Genomic DNA, 22,960 nt, shown 5'->3' on the forward strand with positions numbered 1-22,960 from the left:
GTTTACTTTTGTATATGGGGTTAGACAATGGTCCAGTTTCATTCTCCTACATGTAGCTGTCCAGTTTTGCCAGCACCACCTGTTGAAGAGACTGTCATTTTGCCATTGTATGTCCATGGCTCCTTTATCAAATATTAATTGACCATATATGTCTGGGTTAATGTCTGGATTCTCTAGTCTGTTCCATTGGTCTGTGGCTCTTCTCTTGTGCCAGTACCAAATTGTCTTGATTACTATGGCTTTATAGTAGAGCTTGAAGTTGGGGAGTGAGATCCCCCCTACTTTATTCTTCTTTCTCAGGATTGCTTTGGCTATTCGGGGTCTTTGGTGTTTCCATATGAATTTTTGAATTATTTGTTCCAGTTCATTGAAGAATGTTGCTGGTAGTTTCATAGGGATTGCATCAAATCTGTATATTGCTTTGGGCAGGATGGCCATTTTAACGATATTAATTCTTCCTAGCCACGAGCATGGGATGAGTTTCCATCTGTTAGTGTCCCCTTTAATTTCTCTTAAGAGTGACTTGTAGTTTTCAGAGTATAAGTCTTTCACTTCTTTGGTTAGGTTTATTCCTAGGTATTTTATTTTTTTTGATGCAATTGTGAATGGAGTTGTTTTCCTGATTTCTCTTTCTGTTGGTTCATTGTTAGTATATAGGAAAGCCACAGATTTCTGTGTGTTGATTTTGTATCCTGCAACTTTGCTGTATTCCGATATCAGTTCTAGTAGTTTTGGGGTGGAGTCTTTAGGGTTTTTTATGTACAGTATCATGTCATCTGCAAATAGTGACAGTTTAACTTCTTCTTTACCAATCTGGATTCCTTGTATTTCTTTATTTTGTCTGATTGCCGTAGCTAAGACCTCCAGTACTATGTTAAATAACAGTGGAGAGAGTGGGCATCCCTGTCTAGTTCCCGATCTCAGCGGAAATGCTTTCAGCTTCTCGCTGTTCAATATAATGTTGGCTGTGGGTTTATCATAGATGGCCTTTATTATGTTGAGGTACTTGCCCTCTATTCCCATTTTGCTGAGAGTTTTTATCATGAATGGATGTTGAACTTTGTCAAATGGTTTTTCAGCATCTATGGAGATGATCATGTGGTTTTTGTCTTTCTTTTTGTTGATGTGGTGGATGATGTTGATGGACTTTCGAATGTTGTACCATCCTTGCATCCCTGGGATGAATCCCACTTGGTCATGGTGTATGATCCTTTTGATGTATTTTTGAATTCGGTTTGCTAATATTTTGTTGAGTATTTTTGCATCTACGTTCATCAGGGATATTGGTCTGTAGTTTTCTTTTTTGGTGGGGTCTTTGCCTGGTTTTGGTATTAGGGTGATGTTAGCTTCATAGAATGAGTTTGGGAGTATCCCCTCCTCCTCTATTTTTTGGAAAACTTTAAGGAGAATGGGTATTATGTCTTCCCTGTATGTCTGATAAAATTCCGAGGTAAATCCATCTGGCCCGGGGGTTTTGTTCTTTGGTAGTTTTTTGATTACCTCTTCAATTTCGTTGCTGGCAATTGGTCTGTTTAGATTTTCTGTTTCTTCCTGGGTCAATCTTGGAAGGTTATATTTTTCTAGGAAGTTGTCCATTTCTCCTAGGTTTCCCAGCTTGTTAGCATATAGGTTTTCATAGTATTCTCCAATAATTCTTTGCATTTCCGTGGGGTCCGTCGTGATTTTTCCTTTCTCGTTTCTGATACTGTTGATTTGTGTTGACTCTCTTTTCTTCTTAATAAGTCTGGCTAGAGGCTTATCTATTTTGTTTATTTTCTCGAAGAACCAGCTCTTGGTTTCATTGATTTTTGCTATTGTTTTATTCTTCTCAATTTTATTTATTTCTTCTCTGATCTTTATTATGTCCCTCCTTCTGCTGACCTTAGGCCTCATCTGTTCTTCTTTTTCCAATTTCGATAATTGTGACATTAGACCATTCATTTGGGATTGCTCTTCCTTTTTTAAATATGCTTGGATTGCTATATACTTTCCTCTTAAGACTGCTTTTGCTGTGTCCCACAGAAGTTGGGGCTTAGTGTTGTTGTTGTCATTTGTTTCCATATATTGCTGGATCTCCATTTTGATTTGGTCATTGATCCATTGATTATTTAGGAGCGTGTTGTTAAGCCTCCATGTGTTTGTGAGCCTCTTTGCTTTCTTTGTACAGTTTATTTCTAGTTTTATGCCTTTGTGGTCTGAAAAGTTGGTTGGTAGGATTTCAATTTTTTGGAATTTTCTGAGGCTCTTTTTGTGGCCTAGTATGTGGTCTATTCTGGAGAATGTTCCATGTGCACTTGAGAAGAATGTATATCCTGTTGCTTTTGGATGTAGAGTTCTATAGATGTCTATTAGGTCCATCTGCTCTACTGTGTTGTTCAGTGCTTCCGTGTCCTTACTTAATTTCTGCCCAGTGGATCTATCCTTTGGGGTGAGTGGTGTGTTGAAGTCTCCTAGAATAAATGCATTGTAGTCTATATCCCCCTTTAGTTCTGTTAGTATTTGTTTCACATATGCTGGTCCTCCTGTGTTGGGTGCATATATATTTAGAATGGTTATATCCTCTTGTTTGACTGAGCCCTTTATCATTATGTAGTGTCCTTCTTTATCTCTTGTTACTTTCTTTGTTTTGAAGTCTATTTTGTCTGATATTAGTACTGCAACCCCTGCTTTCTTCTCACTGTTGTTTGCTTGAAATATGTTTTTCCATCCCTTGACTTTTAGTCTGTACATGTCTTTGGGTTTGAGGTGAGTTTCTTGTAAGCAGCATATAGATGGGTCTTGCTTTTTTATCCATTCTGTTACTCTGTGTCTTTTGATTGGTGCATTCAACCCATTAACATTTAGGGTGACTATTGAAAGATATGTACTTATTGCCATTGCAGGCTTTAAATTCGTGGTTACCAAAGGTTCAAGGTTAGCCTCTTTAGTATCTTACTGCCTAACTTAGCTCGCTTATTGAGCTGTTATATACACTGTCTGGAGATTCTTTTCTTCTCTCCCTTCTTGTTCCTCCTCCTCGATTCTTCATATGTTGGGTGTTTTGTGCTGTGCTCCTTCTAGGAGTGCTCCCATCTAGAGCAGTCCCTGTAAGATGTTCTGTAGAGGTGGTTTGTGGAAAGCAAATTCCCTCAGCTTTTGTTTGTCTGGGAATTGTTTAATCCCACCGTCATATTTGAATGATAGTCGTGCTGGATACAGTATCCTTGGTTCAAGGCCCTTCTGTTTCATTGTATTAAATATATCATGCCATTCTCTTCTGGCCTGTAGGGTTTCTGTTGAGAAATCTGACGTTAGCCTGATGGGTTTCCCTTTATAGGTGACCTTTTTCTCTCTAGCTGCCTTTAACACTCTTTCCTTGTCCTTGATCTTTGCCATTTTAATTATTATGTGTCTTGGTGTTGCCCTTCTTGGATCCTTTCTGTTGGGGGTTCTGTGTATTTCCGTGGTCTGTTTGATTACTTCCTCCCCCAGTGTGGGGAAGTTTTCAGCAATTATTTCTTCTAAGATACTTTCCATCTCTTTTCCTCTCTCTTCTTCTTCTGGGACCCCTATAATACGGATATTTTTCCTTTTGGATTGGTCACACAGTTCTCTTAATATTGTTTCATTCCTGGAGATCCTTTTGTCTCTCTCTATGTCAGCTTCCATGCGTTCCTGTTCTCTGATTTCAATTCCATCAATGGCCTCTTGCATCCAATCCATTCTGCTTATAAACCCTTCCAGAGTTTGTTTCATTTCTGTGATCTCCTTTCTGGCATCTGTGATCTCCCTCCGGACTTCATCCCATTTCTCTTGCGTATTTCTCTGCATCTCTGTCAGCATGTTTATGATTCTTATTTTGAATTCTTTGTCAGGAAGACTGGTTAGGTCTGTCTCCTTCTCTGGTGTTGTCTCTGTGATCTTTGTCTGCCTGTAGCTTTGCCTTTTCATGGTGATAGGAATAGTCTGCAGAACTGGGACGAGTGACGGCTGGAAGGACTTCCTTTCTTGTTGGTTTGTGGCCCTCCTCTCCTGGGAGAACAGCGGCCTCTAGTGGCTTGTGCTGCGCAGCTGCGCGCAGACAGGGTTTCTGCTTCCTGCCCGGCTGCTATGGAGTTAATCTCCGCTGTTGCTGTGGGCGTGGCCTGGCTCGGGCAGCTACTCCAAAATGGTGGAGTCGCGTTGGAGCAGGAGCTGCTGGGAGGCTATTTATCTCCGTAAGGGGCCTCCCTGCTCCCTGCAGCCCAGGGGTTAGGGTGCCCAGAGATCCCGGATTCCCTACCTCTGGATTAAGTGACCCGCCCTCCCCCTTTAAGACTTCCAAAAAGCACCCGCCAAAACAAAACAACGACCACAAAAAAAAAACAGAAAAAAAATTGTTTTTAATTAAAAAAAAAAAAATTTTTTTTTAATTAAAAAAAAAAAGGTGGTCGTTCGTTTTTCTTTATTCTCCGGTGCCAGCCTCAGGCCTCTGCTCACCGGTCTTTCTGCCCTGTTTCCCTAGTATTGGGGTCCCTGTCCCTTTAAGACTTCCAAAAAGCACTCGCCAAAACAAAGCAGCAAAAAAGCAAAAAAGCAAAAAAAAATGGTCGCGCGCTTTTCTTATGTCCTCTGTCGCCCAGCCTCCAGTTCCTGCTCACTGTTCTTGCTGCCCTGTTTTCCTAGTATCGAGCGCCCTGCACTCTGGCCCGGATGGCTGGGGCTGGGTGTTCGGCAGTCCTGGGCTCCGTCTCCCTCCCGCTCTGCCTATTCTTCTCCCGCCGGGAGCTGGGGTGAGGGGCGCTCGGTTCCCGCCGGGCCGGGGCTTGTATCTTACCCCCTTCGCGAGGCGCTGGGTTCTCTCAGGTGTGGATGTGGTCTGGATATTGTCCTGTGTCCTCTGATCTTTATTCTAGGAAGGGTTGTCTTTGTTATATTTTCATAGATATATGTTGTTTTGGGAGGAGATTTCCGCTGCTCTACTCACGCCGCCATCTTCCGCCCCTCTCTCTGAAATAAGATATAGCCCCATATTTTAAGTGCAGGAAGCAAGTGCCTGAGCTCAGTTAAATATTTAGTTTTTCATCTTTTAGAAGCTGTCAAATAAAAGGAATGCTGTTTGTCTTTTTCTGTACCAGGCTTCTGCCTTATTTTTACTGGTCCTTGCTTATTATATGTGCATATACAACTTGATTTCCCATACCTCTTCACAACAGAATGATTAGCACTTGGTTGCATTATCAAAATCACAGTGGTTTATTTTATCTTTCTCTGTCCCTAGGATGATTGAGGAAAGTGGGAACAAGCAGAAGACCATGGCAGAGAAGAGGCAGCTGTTCGTAGAAATGCGTGAGTCTTTGTGTGTTTCTGGAATTCTTGTTAATATGGATGGGAGAGCCTTCTTTCCTTTCTTTTTCTTTTCTTTTTTTCTGATCAAGTCACAGCTTTCATCAGTTAGAAGTTTTGTATTACAAGCTTTAGAAAGGGAAGAATGGGTGGTAAAGAATCATGGAGTTGGAGGACCCCAAGCCAGAGTATGTATTTTGATTGGATTGACTTGAATTGGTTTCTTAAGCAAAGTCATAAATTATAAGGCAGAAATGTTACCTGGAATATTTGTGAGTTTAAGGCATTCCAGTCAATTCAGACCATGAACTTGCAGGTGGTGATAAATAATTAATACATTATATATGTTACACAAGATACAAATTCTAAGGTAGAGAAAACTAAGTGTTAAGACAACATTTAAAGGGAAAATTAAAAGCATGAACGTGTACTTTGAAATATTACTTTACTATGCAATTTTAAGTCTTCTGAGAAAAATACATTCTCATATAAAATTCAAACAAAGAAAAAGATGGGTGACAGGAGTGGGGCTATTCCAGTATTTGAAGGGTTGTTTTGCTCTGTGATTACTTGTCTATGTGACCTTGACCAGCACACTCACACTTGGTGGACCTCAAATTCCTTTCCCATGAAATAGGGTTATTAGTCTGTACCAGTGATTGTGAAATCTTTTAAAATCATTGTACTCTTTTTTTTCAAATGAGATCTTACAAGGACTCTCAACATAAGAGTGTCATAAAATTGGTACTGCTTGGTTGAAGAGGGGAGGCAGGAGCCCAGCCTGAAATAGCCCCTCAAGTACTTGCAGAATTCTAGAATTCTACATATCACAGAGTGAAAATCAGTGGATAAAGTCTCAGCAGACCCTTTCAACTGTCAAGATATTTTATATCTTTAGAGTCTTAGTAATGGGAGGCAGACTTTGACTCAACTCAGATCTTTGTTGTCTGGTCAAGCATAGACTAGGTAGCTATTTGCTAAAGATGGCAGAGAAGAAAATTTGGGGGAGATAGTCTCAGTGATCATTAAGGACTTTGGTAGTTCTGAGTCCTGAATTGCTAGTCATTCAAGCCAGACACCTTGGAGCCATCTTCGTCTACCTCACCTTCCACCTCGAAAGAAATCACAAAGTGCAGCTTAGTTTTACCTCATCAGTGAGTCTTGGGTCTGTGTGTTCTTCCTACCGTAATGGATTTGATTCCAGGCTCTGCAGTCAGACTCCTCTTGGGTTTGGATCTTGTCCCTCATTTCCTTACTGGCTGTATTACCTTAGGTGAGTTACTTAATCTCTATGTACTACAGTTTCTTCACCCATAAAATGAGAATAGTACCTACTTCAGAAAATTATTGTGATGATTAAATGAGATAATGTGAGTAAAGCACTTACCACAGTGCTTGACACAGAATAGTTGTTGTTTAATATGGCTAGCTGTGTTTACTATCAATATTTTTACCATTGTTGCTTTTCTGAACTAAAGCGATCAGTTTCTGGTCCCTTCTTCCAGTCTTGAGCCTCTCAAATCTGTGAGCTCTGATGCTGCCAGACTGAAATATATAAATCTGTGTTCCTTCTTTCTTAAATCCCTTCCTCATCACTTTCCAGCAACTAAGCATGCCAAACAATCCCCTTTGGCCTCTTTTATCCTCAGTTCACAAATTCCCAATTTCTATTACAATCCTCGTGTGTCATTTCCCAGCAGTCCTGAGTCTGCTTTTCTCCAGGTAGATGGTGCTTTCATGTCTCTGTGCCTTTGCTTATGTGGCTCCCTCCACCTTCATCTGGTGTGTTGCTCCTGCCTATCCTCCAAGGCTCAGCATAGGTGTCTTTTCCATTTTTTTTACACATTTATTTAGAATCTCTTATGTCTGGGCACTATTCTAGGTGCTAAGATTATAGTGGAGAACAAAACAGAGTCCTTGACTTCTTTTAGACTGCTTGCATTTTAGCAAGGGGAAACAAAATAGGAAACCAAATAAAGAAACAATAGTTTCTGATACCAAGAAGTGCCTGGGGTATATAAACATGGGTATGGGACAGAGGGTGACCAGGGTAGATGTCTGAAGTAGAAATTGGGTATTCTGCAGAGAAGTGGGTTTACTGCTTACTGAATGTTATCACTCTGACACATACATCTCATTTAAATAACCATCTTCTGTAACAAATTCAAGGATGTGGGCAGTCTGGGAGATGTTTGGTGAGTATGGCTTCTTGAGTCTCCCCTATTTCTTCACAGGAAGAATTGTATCAGTGGCAGTGGTATTTGCTTCGAGAAGCCCCACTCTAATTTCCAGCATCATCCAAAATCAACAGCATAACTAACTTCTGTGGATGCAGAAATCACCTTTGCCAGCCTTATCACTTGGCTCTGTCATCTAGGTGTTGGGTTGATTTTATTATGTCAATTGTGAATACACTGATCTTTTTCCACTCATTAGTCTTAATGGTTAGCTTATAGATCTCTACTTAGGTAGATAACTACATACATACTTAAAAAAATATATTTTTTACAGCAGTCTTAGGTTCACAGCAAAATTAATAGGAAGATGCACAGCTATCCCATCTCTACACTGTCCCCTCTCCCATTGCCATCATCCCTCACCAGAGAGGCACATGCATTACAATTGGTGTACCTTCAGACATTGTTATCACCCTAACTTTATGGTTTACATTAGGGCTTTGTCACTTAAAAAGAAAGACAGTTTTGACTCTTGCAGTGCAATCCTTATACCTCTTTTTTTGTGCCCTACTGTCCTGATTGGGACCTCAGATATTATATTGAAGAGCAGGAAAGAGAGCAGCCATCCATATCTTGTTTTTGACCTTAATGGGAATGGATACAGTATTTCACTATTAAAATGGTAATTGTTGCAGGTTTTATACCCTTTATAAGGTTAAGGAACTACTCTGTTCTAATTTATCAGAGTTATTACTATTATTCTCTTTAAATCATGAGTGAGTATTAAATTTTATCAGATGTTTTCTGCTTCCCTTGAGATGACTATGTTTCTCCTTTACTCTGTTAATACAGTGCTGGGGCCAGCAATCTTTTTCTTAAAGAGCCAAAGAATTAACTATTTTAGGATTTGCAGGCCACATAGAACTCATCATGTCACAACTATTCAGCTCTGTCGTTGTAGCATGAAAGAGGTCATAGTGATTTAATAATTTATCTTATGTTACCCTTATTAGTATTCCCTTCTATGATATTTTCAAACCTTTCTGTTTTTAGACAGTATCTTTTAATTTCCTATTGTGAATAGCAGTGAAATTAGTTTGTTCTGTCTTTGCTTAATGTTTTCTCTTGTAGACTCTAAAGCATCGTAAGGATCACATCTATTCATCTTGCTAGTAACCCCAGTAACTCCATAAATATTTATTAAAGGAAGAGTGGAGTAAATTACATAGAAATAATTGTAGTTTACAACTCTTACGTGATCTAAAATTACTAAGAAAAATGAAAAGCGATGAGTTACAATGGTGTTTCTGAACTCTGGTGCTAAAGGTAAAGCTCTATAGGTGAGTCTACGAAATTCTTGAACACTTGACACCACTCTCAGAGTTTTCTGATTTTACTGTTTTCTTTTCTAAATTCTTGCCAACTCTGTCAGTCTTTTCAAGGACTTTTTGACTTTACTGGTCCTCTCCACGTATCTTTGTTTTCTACCTCATTGTTTTGTGCTATTATACTTACTATTTTCTTTCTACTTCAGGCAGTTCTAGTGTTCCTTCTCTAATTTATGTTGAGCCATCTATTTTCCACTTTTTTCTTCTTTATGTAAGCACTTAGGAATAAACTTTATTGTTATTTTTTTATTTTGCCTTCCATGTGTTATGATACATACTATTCTCATGATCAATTCTCTGTTTTCTAATCTTCATTATGAATTATTTGGAAGTATTCTTTTAAATTTGCAAATAAATGACTTTTAGTTATAAAAATATTTAGCTTAGTTGGTTAAGGTCGGGGAATGAAGGATGTTGTAGAGTCTTTGACTCTGTTGCTATTTTTTGTTATGTTTTTCTAAATATTTTATGAGTGCTTGAAAAGTATGTGTATATTTTCTGCGTGATTTAGATCAAACTTGTTACATGTTTTATTGAAACCTTTTTTGTCCTTTTGTTTGCTTAATTATGGAAAGATGTTAAAAAATCTCTGCTCTGATCATGGATTTAAATTTTTTTCCCTTTAGTTCTGTCAGTGTTTTGAAGCTTTTATTCTTAGATGCACATACAGTAAGATGTTATATCTCCCTAGAAAATTGTATCTTTTTTCATCATGTAGGTAACCTCTTTTCCTAGTAATGCTTTTTTGCTCTGAAGTCTATTTTGTTGTATATTAATACAGTTGTACCAGCCTTCTTTTGGTTAGCATGCCTAGTACAATATTTATCTTTTCATTCTTTAAAAAACTTTCTGTATCCTTATATTTTATGTGCATTTCCTATAGACAGCACAAGTTAGATTATTAAGAAAAAAAGAGCAAACCAGTGTGACTGGCAATCTTTGCTTTTACACTGAAGAATTTATTCAATGGAGAATTATAATAAATTCAATGAAGAATTTATGCTTTTCACTGAAGAATTTAGTCTTATGAATACTGATATATTTCATTTTTTCTTAAACTTATTTTCTGCTTCAATTTTGTCTTTTCTCCATTTTATTTTTCCTTTTTTCTTGCCTCTGTCTTCTTCCTTCCATTCCACTTTCCTCTGCTTGGTTGTGAATTGTATATTCTTTTTTCTGTTCTTTTTGTAGCTACCCTAGAAATTTAACATCAATTAAAATAAAGTCCAAACTTATCAATATTTAAGACTTTATTCAAAGTAATACAAGAATATTAGAATTTTTTAGAGTACCTCCTTTATGAAATTTGTGCTATTTTTAGTCTTATCTTTCTCAACTCCACAAATTACACTTTATTATTATTTTGTATAACCAGTTTTTGTTTTATCCAGCCTGTTTAGTTATCACTTTCTTTGCTTGCCATAATAAAAAAAAATTCAAATCTAAATATAGGTGCAGTCAGGCATGCATCTCTACCATTTCCCTTTGTAGGATAAGGAAGTCATTTATGTTTATATTTGTAGGAAGTTGTCCATTTCTCCTAGGTTTTCCATCTTGTTAGCATATAGGTTTTCATAGTCGTCTCTAATAATTCTTTGTATTTCTGTTGGGTCTGTCCTGGTGTTTCCTTCCTCATTTCTGATTCTGTTGATTCTCTTTTTCTCTTAATAAGTCTGGCTAGAGGCTTATCTATTTTGTTTATTCTCTCAAAGAACCAGCTCTTGGTTTCATTGATTTTTGCTATTGTTTTATTCTTCTCAATTTTATTTATCTTCTCTGATCTTTATTATGTCCCTCCTTCTGCTGAGTTTAGGCCTCATTTGTTCTTTTTCCAATTTCAATGATTGTGACTTTAGACTGTTCTTTTGGGGTTGTTCTTCCTTCTTTAAATATGCCTGGATTGCTATATACTTTCCTTTTAGAACTGCTTTTGCTGCATCCCACAGAAGTTGGGGCTTTGTGTTGTTGTTGTCATTTGTCTCCATGTATTGCTTGATCTCCATTTTAATTTGGTCGTTGATCCATTGATTGTTTAGGAGCATGTTGTTAAGCCTCCATGTGTTTGTGAGCCCTTTTGCTTTCCTTGTACAATTTATTTCTAGTTTTATACCTTTGTGGTCTGAAAAGTTGCTTGGTAGAATTTCAATCTTTTTGTATTTACTGAGGCTCTTTTTGTGGCCTAGTATGTGGTCTATTTTGGAGAATGTTCCATGTGCACTTGAGAAGAATGTGTATCCTGTTGCTTTTGGGTGTAGAGTTCTACAGATGTCTATTAGGTCCTTCTGTTCTAGCGTGTTGTTCAGTGCCTCTGTGTCCTTACTTATTTTCTGTCTGGTGGATCTGTCCTTTGGAGTGAATGGTGTGTTGAAGTCTCCTAAAATGAATGCATTGCATCCTATTTCCTCCTTCAGTTCTGTTAGTATTTGTTTCACATATGTTGGTCCTCCTGTGTTGGGTGGTTATATCCTCTTGTTGGACTGAGTCCTTTATCATTATGTAATGTCCTTCTTTATCTATTGTTACTTTCTTTGTTTTGAAGTCTATTTTGTCTGATACTAGTACTGCAACACCTGCTTTTTTCTCCCTATTGTTTGCATGAAATATCTTTTTCCATCCCTTGACTTTTAATCTGTGCATGTCTTTGGGTTTGAGGTGAGTCTCTTGTAGGCAGCATATAGATGGGTCTTGCTCTTTTATCCATTCTATTACTCTGTGTCTTTTGATTGGTGCATTCAGTCCATTTACATTTAGGGTGATTATTGGAAGATATGTACTTATTGCCATTGCAGACTTTAAGTTTGCAGTTACCAAAGGTTCAAGGTTAGCTTCTTTACTATCTTACTGTCTAACTTAACTGGCTTATTGAGCTATTATAAACACTGTCTGATGATTCTTTATTTCTCTCCCTTCTTATTCCTCCTCCTCCATTCTTCATATGTTGGGTGTTTTGTTCTGTGCTCTTTTTAGGAGTGTTCCCATCTAGAGCAGTCCCTCTAAGATACCCTGTAGAGGTGGTTTGTGGGAGGCAAATTCCCTCAACTTTTGCTTGTCTGGGAATTGTTTAATCCCTTCTTCATATTTAAGTGATAATTGTGCTGGATACAGTATTGTTGGTTCAAGGCCCTTCTGTTTCATTGCATTAAGTATATCATGCCATTCTCTTCTGGCCTGTAAGGTTTCTGTTGAGAAGTCTGATGATAGCCTGATGGGTTTTCCTTTGTAGGTGACCTTTTCTTTGTCTCTGGCTGCCTTTAATACTCTGTCCTTGTCTTTGATCTTTGCCATTTTATTTATTATGTGCCTTGGTGTTGCCCTCCTTGGGTAGTTCTGTGTATTTCCATGGTCTGAGAGGCCATTTCCTTCCCCAGTTTGGGGAAGTTTTCAGCAATTATTTCTTCAAAGACATTTTCTATCCCTTTTTCTCTCTCTTCTTCTTCTGGTACCCCTATAATGCGAATATTGTTCTGTTTCAATTGGTCACACAGTTCTCTTAATATTCTTTCATTCCTGGAGATCCTTTTATCTCTCTCTGCATCAGCTTCTCTGCATTCCTGTTCTCTGATTTCTTTTCCATTAGTGGTCTCTTGCATCTCGTCCATTCTGCTTTGAAGTCCTTCCAGAAATTGTTTTATTTCTGTATTCTCCCTCCTTAGCTCTTGCATATTTCTCTGCAAGTCCATCAGCATGGTTATGACTTTTATTTTGAATTCTTTTTCAGGAAAATTGGTTAAATCTGTCTACCCAGATTCCTTCTCATGGGAGGATGTAGAGGATGTCTGGGTTAGTCTTGTCTTGATCAAATTTTTCTGCCTTTTCATGTCGATAGATGCAGTGGTATGCTGTTAGCTCGTCCGTCAGCTGGGAGAACCAAGACCCCTTCCACTTGGCTCCTGGATTTTCTTTCCTGGGACAACGGCGACCCCTAGTGGCTTGTGTTGGGCAGTTGCTCATAGACTGGGTCTCTGTTTCTTGCCCGGCCGCTATGGAGGAAGCTCCCTTGCTGTGGGCATGGCCAGCCTCAGGCTGCTGCTCTGCTATGGCGGGGCCGTGCCAGAGGGGGAACAGTCAGGGGGCTGTTTATTGCCGTGAGGGGTCTCAGAGCTGTGCTGCCACCCAGGGGGTTAGGGCACCTGGAGTTCCCCAGGATTCCCAGCTGCTGGGCTAAGTGCCCCAGGACGCTTCCGTCCAGTTGTGGGGTCCCTGTCCCTTTAAGACTTTCAAAAAGCACTCACTTTTCTTTGTCCCAGGGGCACCCGCTGCAGGGACCCACTCGCAGGTTTTACTGTCCCGTTTCACTAGTTTCCTGCACTCCTCGCACTGTGTGTCTGCGCTCCGGTGCAGATGCCTAGGGCTGGGTGTTTAGCAGTCCTGGACTCCCTCTCCCTCCCTGCTCTGACTCCTCTCCTCCCGCCGGGAGCTGGGGTGAGGGGCGCTCGGGTCCCGCTGGGCTGGGGCTTGTATCTTATCCCCTTGCGAGGTGCTGGGTTCTCGCAGGTGTGGATGTAGTCTGGCTGTTGTCCTGTATCTTCTGGTCTCTCTTTTAGGGATAGTTGTATTTGTTGTATTTTCAAAAATATGTATGTTTTTGGGAAGAGATTCCCACTGTCCTACTCATGCTGCCATCTTGGATCCACCTCCTATGTTTATATTTGTTACTTATTTAGGCTAATATTTTCTTGAAAACTTTTTTTTTCTTATTAGAAATGCTTGTAAAAGTTCTTGGGTAATTCAGAAATGTTATTGTGCTTACATTTCTTAGACTTGTAAATCCCTTCTGCCCTTTCTCCTTTTTTCCTCATCTCTTCAATTAGATTCCTTTTCAACAAACTACGTTCACTTTCTTATGCCTCCCATGGGTCTGCTGAACACTTCAACCAAATCCTATGGCTCCCTAGAACACAATTTGGAATTCTCTGCTCTACCCAAAGAAGACTAAAAGCATCAACATGTTTATACCAGAAAAGGGCTTGGCCTCCCCACTACATTTATCATCTCCCTCCATCAGCATTTCTTTGCTAGTATCCAAAATTGTATAGTTTGTCTAATCTTTTGATTTTACTTGGTGTATTTTTGTGAAACAGCATATCAGTCTTTTATACCAGCAACATAGAGCTTCCTAATGTGCAATTGTTTATTCATTCAATAAATATTTAGCATACTAGTTTTATTATGTCCTAGTTTGGGGCATATAATAGTGAACAACACAAAAATAAAATGGTCTTTGTCTTTGTGGAACTTAGTTTCCTGGAAATGGAAACAAGGAATAAGAGCTGTAGGAACCATGATGGGGGAAAGGGTGGGGGTCTGGGAAGGGATCTGGGAGGATGTCTAGGCTGCGTTACCCCAGTGACATGATGCAGAAAGGACTGGAGTAGTAAGTAACACTTAGAAAGGCTTAGGGATGAGAGGGCTTGGCATGTTTGGGTAATTATATGTAGTCCAGACTGATTGGAGTTGGGTGTGAGTAAAATTGAGAGGTCCATGAGCCAGATCTTTTAGTTGAGTAGTTCTGTGTTTTTATTTTAAGATCTTCTAGAATGAAGATTCCAGTTCTTCCCCTAGAGACTTTGATAACAGCTGATAAAAGCAGGTACCACAAAACCCTTCCATTTGACTCTGCATTCCTTGGGATTTGGTTATTCTATACAACATTCATATTCCAGTCTCATGAATGAGGAGAGCCATAATGTAGAAAGAAAGGTTAATCATTTCTTATCCTTTCCGATCTTTCTCTTGTACCTCCTGGGGACCCAGTGTTCTCAGATTGTCTCCTGTCTGTCCAGGAGCTTCACTGGGCTCTCCAACTGGGGCTAGAATGCTGCCTGTGTATTTAGTTAGGCCCCTTTGCACCATTTCTTCACAAGCTTGAAACATTGTCTGATATTAGTATTAAAATGACATTTTACTATATTTCTTTTTTTTATTCATTTTATTATCATTAATCTACAATTACATGAAGAACATTATGGTTACTAGACTCTCCCCTTCACCAAGTCCCCCCCCAACAAACCCCATTACAGTCACTGTCCATCAGTGTAGTAAGATGCTGTAGACTCACTACTTGTCTTCCCTGTGTTGCACATCCCTCCCTATGCCACCCCCACATTATACATGCTAAACGTAAGGCCCCCTTTCTTTTTCCATGCCCTGATCTCTCCCTCCCCACCCCTTCTGCCCAGTCCTTTTCCCTTTGGTAACCATTAGTCCATTCTTGAGTTCTGTGATTCTGCTGCTGTTCTGTTCCTTCAGTTTTTCTTTGTTTTTATACTCCACATATGAGTGAAATCATTTGGTACTTGTCTTTCTCCACCTGGCTTATTTCACTGAGCATAATACCCTCTAGCTCCATCCATGTTGTTGCAAATGGTAGGATTTATTTTCTTCTTATGGCTGAATAATATTCCATTGTGTATATGTACCACATCTTTATCCATTCATCTATTGATGGACACTTAGGTTGCTTCCATTTCTTGGCTATTGTAAATAGTGCTGCGATAAACATGGGGGTGCATCTGTCTTTTTCAAACTGGGCTACTGCATTCTTAGGGTAAATTCCTAGAAGTGGAATTCCTGGGTCAAATGGTATTTCTATTTTGAGCTTTTTGAGGAACCTCCATACTGCTTTCCACAATGGTTGAACTAATTTACATTCCCACCAGCAGTGTAGGAGGGTTCCCCTTTCTCCACAACCTTGCCAACATTTGGTGTTGTTTGTCTTTTGGATTGTGACGATCCTTACTGGTCATAGGTGATATCTCATTGTGGTTTTAATTTGCATTTCTCTGATGACAAGCGATGTGGAGCATCTTTTCATGTGTCTGTTGGCCATCTGAATTTCTTCTTTGGAGAACTGTCTGTTCAGCAACTCTCCCCATTTTTTAATTGGATTATTTGCTTTTTGTTTGTTGAGGTGCATGAGCTCTATATATTTTGGATGTCAACCCTTTATCAGATCTGTCATTTCTGAATATATTCTCCCATACTGTAGGGTACCTTTTTGTTCTATTGATGGTGTCCTTTGCTGTACAGAAGCTTTTCAGCTCGATATAGTCCCACTTGTTCATTTTTGCTTTTGTTTCCCTTGCCCGAGGAGATATGTTCATGAAGAAGTCGCTCATGTTTATGTCCAAGAGATTTTTGCCTATGTTTTTTTCTAAGAGTTTTATGGTTTTATGACTTACATTCAGGTCTTTGATCCATTTCGAATTTACTTTTGTGTATGGGGTTAGACAGTGATCCAATTTCATTCTCTTACATGTAGCTGTCCAGTTTTGCCAGCACCATCTGTTGAAGAGACTGTCATTTCCCCATTGTGTGTCCATGGTTCCTTTATTGAATATTAATTGACCATATATGTTTGGGTTAATGTCTGGAGTCTCTAATCTGTTCCACTGGTCTGTGGCTCTGTTCTTGTGCCAGTACCAAACTGTCTTGATTACTGTGGCTTTGTAGTAGAGCTTGAAGTTGGGGAGTGAGATCCCCCCCACCTTATTCTTCCTTCTCAGGATTTCTTTGGCTATTCAGGGTCTTTGGTGTTTCCATATGAATTTTTGAACTATTTGTTCCAGTTCGTTGAAGAATGTTGTTGGTAATTTGATAGGGTTTGCATCAAATCTGTATATTGCTTTGGGCAGGATGGCCATTTTGACAATATTAATTCTTCCTAGCCAAGAGCATGGGATGAGTTTCCATTTGTTAGTGTCCTCTTTAATTTCTCTTAAGAGTGTCTTATAGTTTTCAGGGTATAGGTCTTCCACTTCCTTGGTAAGGTTTATTCCTAAGTATTTTATTCTTTCTGATGCAATTGTGAATGGAATTGTTTTCCTGATTTCTCCTTCTATTAGATCATTGTTAGTGTATAGGAAAGCCACAGATTTCTGTGTGTTAATTTTGTATCCGGGAACTTTGCTGTATTCTGATATCAGTTCTATTGGTTTTGGAGTGGAGTCTTTAGGGTTTTTTATGTACAATATCATGTCCTCTGCAAATAGTGACAGTTTAACTTCTTCTTTACCTATCTGGATTCCTTGTATTTCTTTGTTTTGTCTAATTGCCATGGCTAGGACCTCCAGTACTATGTTGAATAACAGTGGGGAGAGTGGACATCCCTGTCTTGTTCCCGATCTCAGAGGAAAAGCTTTCAGCTTTTCACTGTTCAGTATGATGTTGACTGTGGGTTTATCATATATGGCCTTTATTATGTTGAGGTACTTGCCCTCTCTGCCCATTTTGTTGAGAGTTTTTATCATGAATGGATGTTGAATTTTGTCGAATGCTTTTTCAGCATCTATGGAGATGATCATGTGGTTTTTGTCCTTCTTTTTGTTGGTATGGTGGATGATGTTGATGGATTTTCGAATGTTGTACCATCCTTGCATCCCTGGGATGAATCCCACTTGGTCATGGTGTATGATCCTTTTGATGTATTTTTGAATTCTGTTTGCTAATATTTTGTTGAGTATTTTTGCATCTACGTTCATCAGGGATATTGGTCTGTAATTTTCTTTTTTGTTGGGATCTTTGCCTGGTTTTGGTATTAGGGTGATGTTGGATTCATAGAATGAGTTTGGAAGTATTCCTTCCTCTTCTGTTTTTTGGAAAACTTTAAGGAGAATGGGTATTATATCTTCTCTGTATGTCTGATAAAATTCCGAGCTAAATCCATCTGGCCCGGTGGTTTTGTTCTTTGGTAGTTTTTTGATTACTGATTCAATTTCTTTGCTGGTAATTGGTTTGTTTAGATTTTGTTTCTTCCTTGGTCAGTCTTGGAAGGTTGTATTTTTCTAGGATGTTGTCCATTTCTTCTAGGTTTTCCAGCTTGTTAGCATATAGGTTTTCATAGTATTCTGTAATAATTCTTTGTATTTCTGTTGGGTCTGTCGCGATGTTTCCTTCCTCGTTTCTGATTCTGTTGATGTGTGTTGATTCTCTTTTTCTCTTAATAAGTCTGGCTAGAGGCTTATCTATTTTGTTTATTTTCTTAAAGAACGAGCTCTTGGTTTCATTGATTTTTTTCTATTGTTTTATTCTTCTCAATTTTATTTATTTCTTCTCTGATCTTTATTATGTCCCTCCTTCTGCTGACTTTAGGCCTCATTTATTCTTCTTTTTCCAATTTTGATAATTGTGACATTAGACTATTCATTTGGGTTTGTTCTTCCTTCTTTAAATATGCCTGGATTGCTATATACTTTACTCTTTGAACTGCTTTCACTGCATCCCACAGAAGTTGGGGCTTTGTGTTGTTGTCATCATTTATTTCCATATATTGCTGGATCTCCATTTTAATTTGCTCATTGATCCATTGACTATTTAGGAGCGTGTTGTTAAGCCTCCATGTGTTTGTGAGCCTTTTTGCTTTCTTTGTACAATTTATTTCTAATTTTATACCTTTGTGGTCTGAGAAGTTGGTTGATAGAATTTCAGTCTTTTTGAATTTACTGAGGCTCTTTTTGTGGCCTAGTATGTGGTCTATTCTGGGAATGTTCCATGTGCACTTGAGAAGAATGTGTATCCTGCTGCTTTTGGGTGTAGAGTTCTATAGATGTCTATTAGGTCCTTCTGTTCTAGTGTGTTGTTCAGTGCCTCTGTGTCCTTACTTATTTTCTGTCTGGTGGATCTGTCCTTTGGAGTGAATGGTGTGTTGAAGTCTCCTAAAATGAATGCATTGCATCCTATTTCCTCCTTCAGTTCTGTTAGTATTTGTTTCACATATGTTGCTGCTCCAGTGTTGGGTGGTTATATCCTCTTGTTGGACTGAGTCCTTTATCATTATGTAATGTCCTTCTTTATCTCTTGTTACTTTGTTTTGAAGTCTGTTTTGTCTGATACTAGTACTGCAACACCTGCTTTTTTCTCCCTGTTGTTTGCATGAAATATCTTTTTCCATCCCTTGACTTTTAATCTGTGCATGTCTTTGGGTTTGAGGTGAGTCTCTTGTAAGTAGCGTATAGATTGGTCTTGTTTTTTTACCCATTCAGTGACTCTATGTCTTGATTGGTGCATTCAGTCCATTTACATTTAGGGTGATTATCAATAGGAATGTACTTATTGCCATTTCAGGCTTTAGATTCGTGGTTACCAAAGGTTCCAGGTTACTTTCCTTACTATCTAAGAGTCTAACTTAACTCACTTAGTATGCTGTAACAAACACAATCTAAAGGTTCTTTTCTGTTTCTCCTCCTTTTTCTTCCTCCTTAAGTCTTTATATATTAGGTATCAAATTCTGTACTTTTTGTCTATCCCTTGATTGACTTTGGGGATAGTTAATTTAATTTTGCATTTGCTTCGTAATTAGCTGTTCTACTTTCTTTACTGTGGTTGTATTACCTCTGGTGACAGCTATTCGGCCTTAGGAACACTTCCATCTATAGCAGTCCCTCCAAAATAGACTGTAGAGATGGTTTGTGGGAGGTAAATTCTCTCATCTTTTGCTTATCTGGAAATTGTTTATTTTCTCCTTCAAATTTAAATGATAATCTTGCCCAATAAAGTAATCTTGGTTCCAGGCCCTTCTGCTTCATGGCATTAAATACATCATGCCACTCCCTTATAGCCTGTAAGGTTTCTGCTGAGAAGTCTGATGTTAGCCTGATGGGTTTTCCTTTGTATGTGATCTTATTTCTGTCTCTGGCTTCTTTTAACAGTCTGTCCTTATCCTTGATCTTTCCCATTTTTATTACTATGTGTCTTGGTGTTGTCTTCCTTGGGTCCCTTGTGTTGGGAGATCTGTGGATCTCCATGGCCTGAGAGACTATCTCCTTCCCCAGTTTCGGGAAGTTTTCAGCAACTACCTCCTCAAAGACACTTTCTATCCCTTTCTCTCTCTCTTCTTCTTCTTCTGGTATCCCTATAATGCGAATATTGTTCCACTTGGATTGGTCACAGAGTTCTCTCAATATTCTTTCATTCTTAGAGATCCTTTTTTCTCTCTGTGCCTCAGCTTCTTTGTATTCCTCTTCTCTAATTTCTATTTCGTTTATTGTCTCCTCCACTGAATCCAACCTGCTTTTAATACCCTCCATCGTGCTCTTCAACGATTGGATCTCCGACCTGAATTCATTCCTGATTTCTTGGATGTCTTTCCATATCTCCATTAGAATGTTGATGATTTTTATTTTGAACTCCCTTTCAGGAAGAGTCACGAGGTCCATATTATTTAAATCTTTCTTGGGAGTTGTATTAATAATTTTACTTTGGACAAGGTTCCTTTGGTGTTTCATGTTTGTATATGGCACCCTCTAGTGTCCAGAAGCTCTCTTCTGGAGCTGCTCAGCCCCTGAAGCAATGTCGGGGGTTGCAGGGGAGTGGTACTGGTGCCTGGGGGAAGGAAAGAGCTGTTCCCTGCCTCCTGGCTGCTGTGCCTGTCTCCACTGCCTGAGCCAGTGGGCCAGGCACACAGATATAAGTTTTTGTCCCAGAGCAGCTGGATATGGATCCCTGCTTTCCACAAGTGGCCGGAATCCCAGTCTCCCCAGGAACTCTGCCTGTATTAACTTTCCAACCCCGGTAGTCATGCGAGTCTCATGAAAGCACCATGAAGTGTAGGTTTGTGCTCCCAGCGCAGATCTCCAGAGCTAGGTATTCAGCAGTCCCAAGCCTTCCACTCCCTCCCTGCTCCATTTCTCTTCCTCCCACCAGTGAGCTGGGGTGGGGGAAGGGCTCAGGTCCCGTGGAGCCACAGCTCTGGTACGTTACCCCGTTCGGTGAGGTCTGCTCTTTTCTCCAGGTGTGTGCAGTCTGACACCGTCCTCTTCCCTGTTGCTCTCTCATGATTAGTTGTGCCAAGTATATTTTCTCATTGTATCCAGTTTTAGGAGGAAGCCTGTGTCTCTCCTCTCACACCGCCATCTTTAATCCTTTCTCTAATCATTCTTTACTGTATTTCTTACGATAAAATGTTCTTGAATGGTAATGAGGTGAAAAACTAATCATTTCTACTTCAGAATCTCCAAAGGACAACTATAATCATTTCAGTTTCTTCACTGAGGACTTCTTTTTTCATTTTTTATATCCCAAACTACCATATTTTCTAACCAGAAAATCAGCATGACACTTACATGAGAGAAGTATTTAAAAAGTGAAGGGCATTAGAGGCAGTGTATAAGGATTTTCTGAAAGATGACTGCTTCAGAAGAAGGTAAACATATGGGGAATTTGAGAACCTGGTTGGTTGAGTGATGGTACAGTAAGATTTTAATAAAATTCTTAGGTTATTGATATGTGTATCTTAACTCTTAGAAATTATTTTTGGATTTGGACTACTAGATTTTTAAAAAATGATAGTCTGACCAGGGCTCAGTAGAATTTCTGAATCCTGTGCCATCCTACTGCTGTCTCTATTTTCTTTACACTGCTTGTCGAGGGATGTGTCTTCACAAAGGAGAGTGGCAAAGAGAAGCAAAGCGATTGTTGATTTTTGACTAGTACCTAAAACTTCAGTGTGGAGATTTCTGGCAAACTGGGCTGAAGTACGGGAAGATTCCCATTGTCCTAAACTAGTTGGCTTTGGAGTGGTGTGATACTTGCTCCCTTTTGTTTTGAACTACCCAAATCAACTCTTAACTGCACTGGAGAAAGAGTGAAGAGAGTGAGTTATACTAGGTGAATTGACTTGTTCTTATGCTGGTAGACAGAATCACATAGGCAAAACTACTGGTACAGTGGTTGGCATGACGTGGGCATGCAGAAAGTGTGCCTAACACTTCCTTCCCAGTTTGTGTTTTGTCCGAAGGAGGCATAGTTGACATGTTATATATAGACTGTGCAAACATGATGGAATGGAGTGCCTTCCCAGCATTTGGAAATTAAACAGTAAATCCAGTTGAGCATTTTTTATTTTTTATTTCCCCTTTTTTCAGGTGCTCAGAATTTTGATGTGATACGACTGTCAACTTACAGAACAGCTTGCAAATTACGATTTGTACAAAAACGATGCAATCGTAAGTCATTTCTACTGATTTCTGTGATAGCTTGATAGAGCTCTTAGTAATATAAGAGATTTTAATATTGTTTAGTCATATTGTAATGTTAATTTTATTATTTTTGTTGTAAACAAAATAAACTTTGGAATATAAACTTTGTAATGGAAAGAATTTGTCATTTTACTCTGTGTTGCTCAAAATTAACAAACTCAGTAATGTAACTAGTTTTAAGGCTGGCATTGTATTGATGTTCTTGAAATGGAAGATTTGACATCTTGTCATTTTCTTTAGTGAAGAGTTTTATCCAAAATGAATACAATTTATCACCTTCTGGAGGAAAAAATTTATTATTTTGATAGAGATATAATAAATAACTTTCCTGATTTAAACTTAATATAATATGAATCAGCCATTTCCAAAAGTAATCACTACAGTTGCTACATATAGAACAAGTAAAATATATACATGTATATGTGTATATATATAAAATCTGTACATATAACATCTTTCTTCTGTTAATTTCCAAGGTGAACTAGTTACAGAATTACTATACTTTTCTTGTGTGTGAGTATATGTATATTAATGAAAACTGTTTTGTATAATGGAAAGAACATTAGCTTTGGAATTGAGAAAACTTCACATTTAGTCCTGGTTTTGCTATTTATTATAAACCCATGACTATACCTACTTTAACTTTTACTCAAAAATCCTAGTGTGACATTTTCTCTAGAGAGTTTACCGTGCCATCCTACACTGAAATCATGTTTCTTCTGTGGTTTCCCAAAGCATTGTTTTTCAAATTATGGGTTGTGATGCATTAATGGTACATGAAATTATTTTGGTGGGCTGTAGTCAGAATGTAAAGCATGCAATAGAGAAGTAAAGAGAAAGAAAAAAATCAGAATGCAAATTATATGGTAAGGCTAGGAAGTATTTTGTGAAACTTTTTTATATATATATCTAGAAGTGTGTGTGTGTATGTGTGTGTGAACTTAAATACATTTCTGTGGGTTGTGGTAAAAAATTTGAAAACCACTGTCTTAGAAGAACTATCATTTTAGTAATTCTTCCCATAATTTTTCTTGGAAATGGTTATCTATATGGGGAGGGTTGAGAGTCTGAACCAGGGTAATGTCAAGTAAAAGGTGTATTGTTCTAGAAGTTTTAT

The 22,960-nt window shown here is 38.7% G+C and overlaps 1 protein-coding gene across 18 annotated transcripts in view; it reads left to right on the forward strand.

Moving 5' to 3' along the window:
• The window catches only part of DTNB (dystrobrevin beta), a 258,809-nt gene that overhangs the window by 30,752 nt on the left and 205,097 nt on the right, over nucleotides 1-22,960 (forward strand). For 17 of the 18 annotated variants that reach the window (XR_008995919.1, XM_057497369.1, XM_057497381.1 and 14 more), the window contains exons 2-3: nucleotides 5,240-5,307; nucleotides 21,730-21,810. Coding sequence is in view for 16 of the 18 variants with exons in the window: in XM_057497381.1 (XP_057353364.1) it covers nucleotides 5,240-5,307; nucleotides 21,730-21,810 (149 nt within the window). In the remaining 2 variants the exon portion in view is untranslated. The remainder of the gene's footprint in view (nucleotides 1-5,239; nucleotides 5,308-21,729; nucleotides 21,811-22,960) is intronic. The other variant, XM_057497380.1, reaches the window with a different exon arrangement.

The sequence above is a fragment of the Manis pentadactyla genome, chromosome 2 (genome assembly GCF_030020395.1).
Source record: "Manis pentadactyla isolate mManPen7 chromosome 2, mManPen7.hap1, whole genome shotgun sequence".
Taxonomy (NCBI): domain Eukaryota; kingdom Metazoa; phylum Chordata; class Mammalia; order Pholidota; family Manidae; genus Manis; species Manis pentadactyla.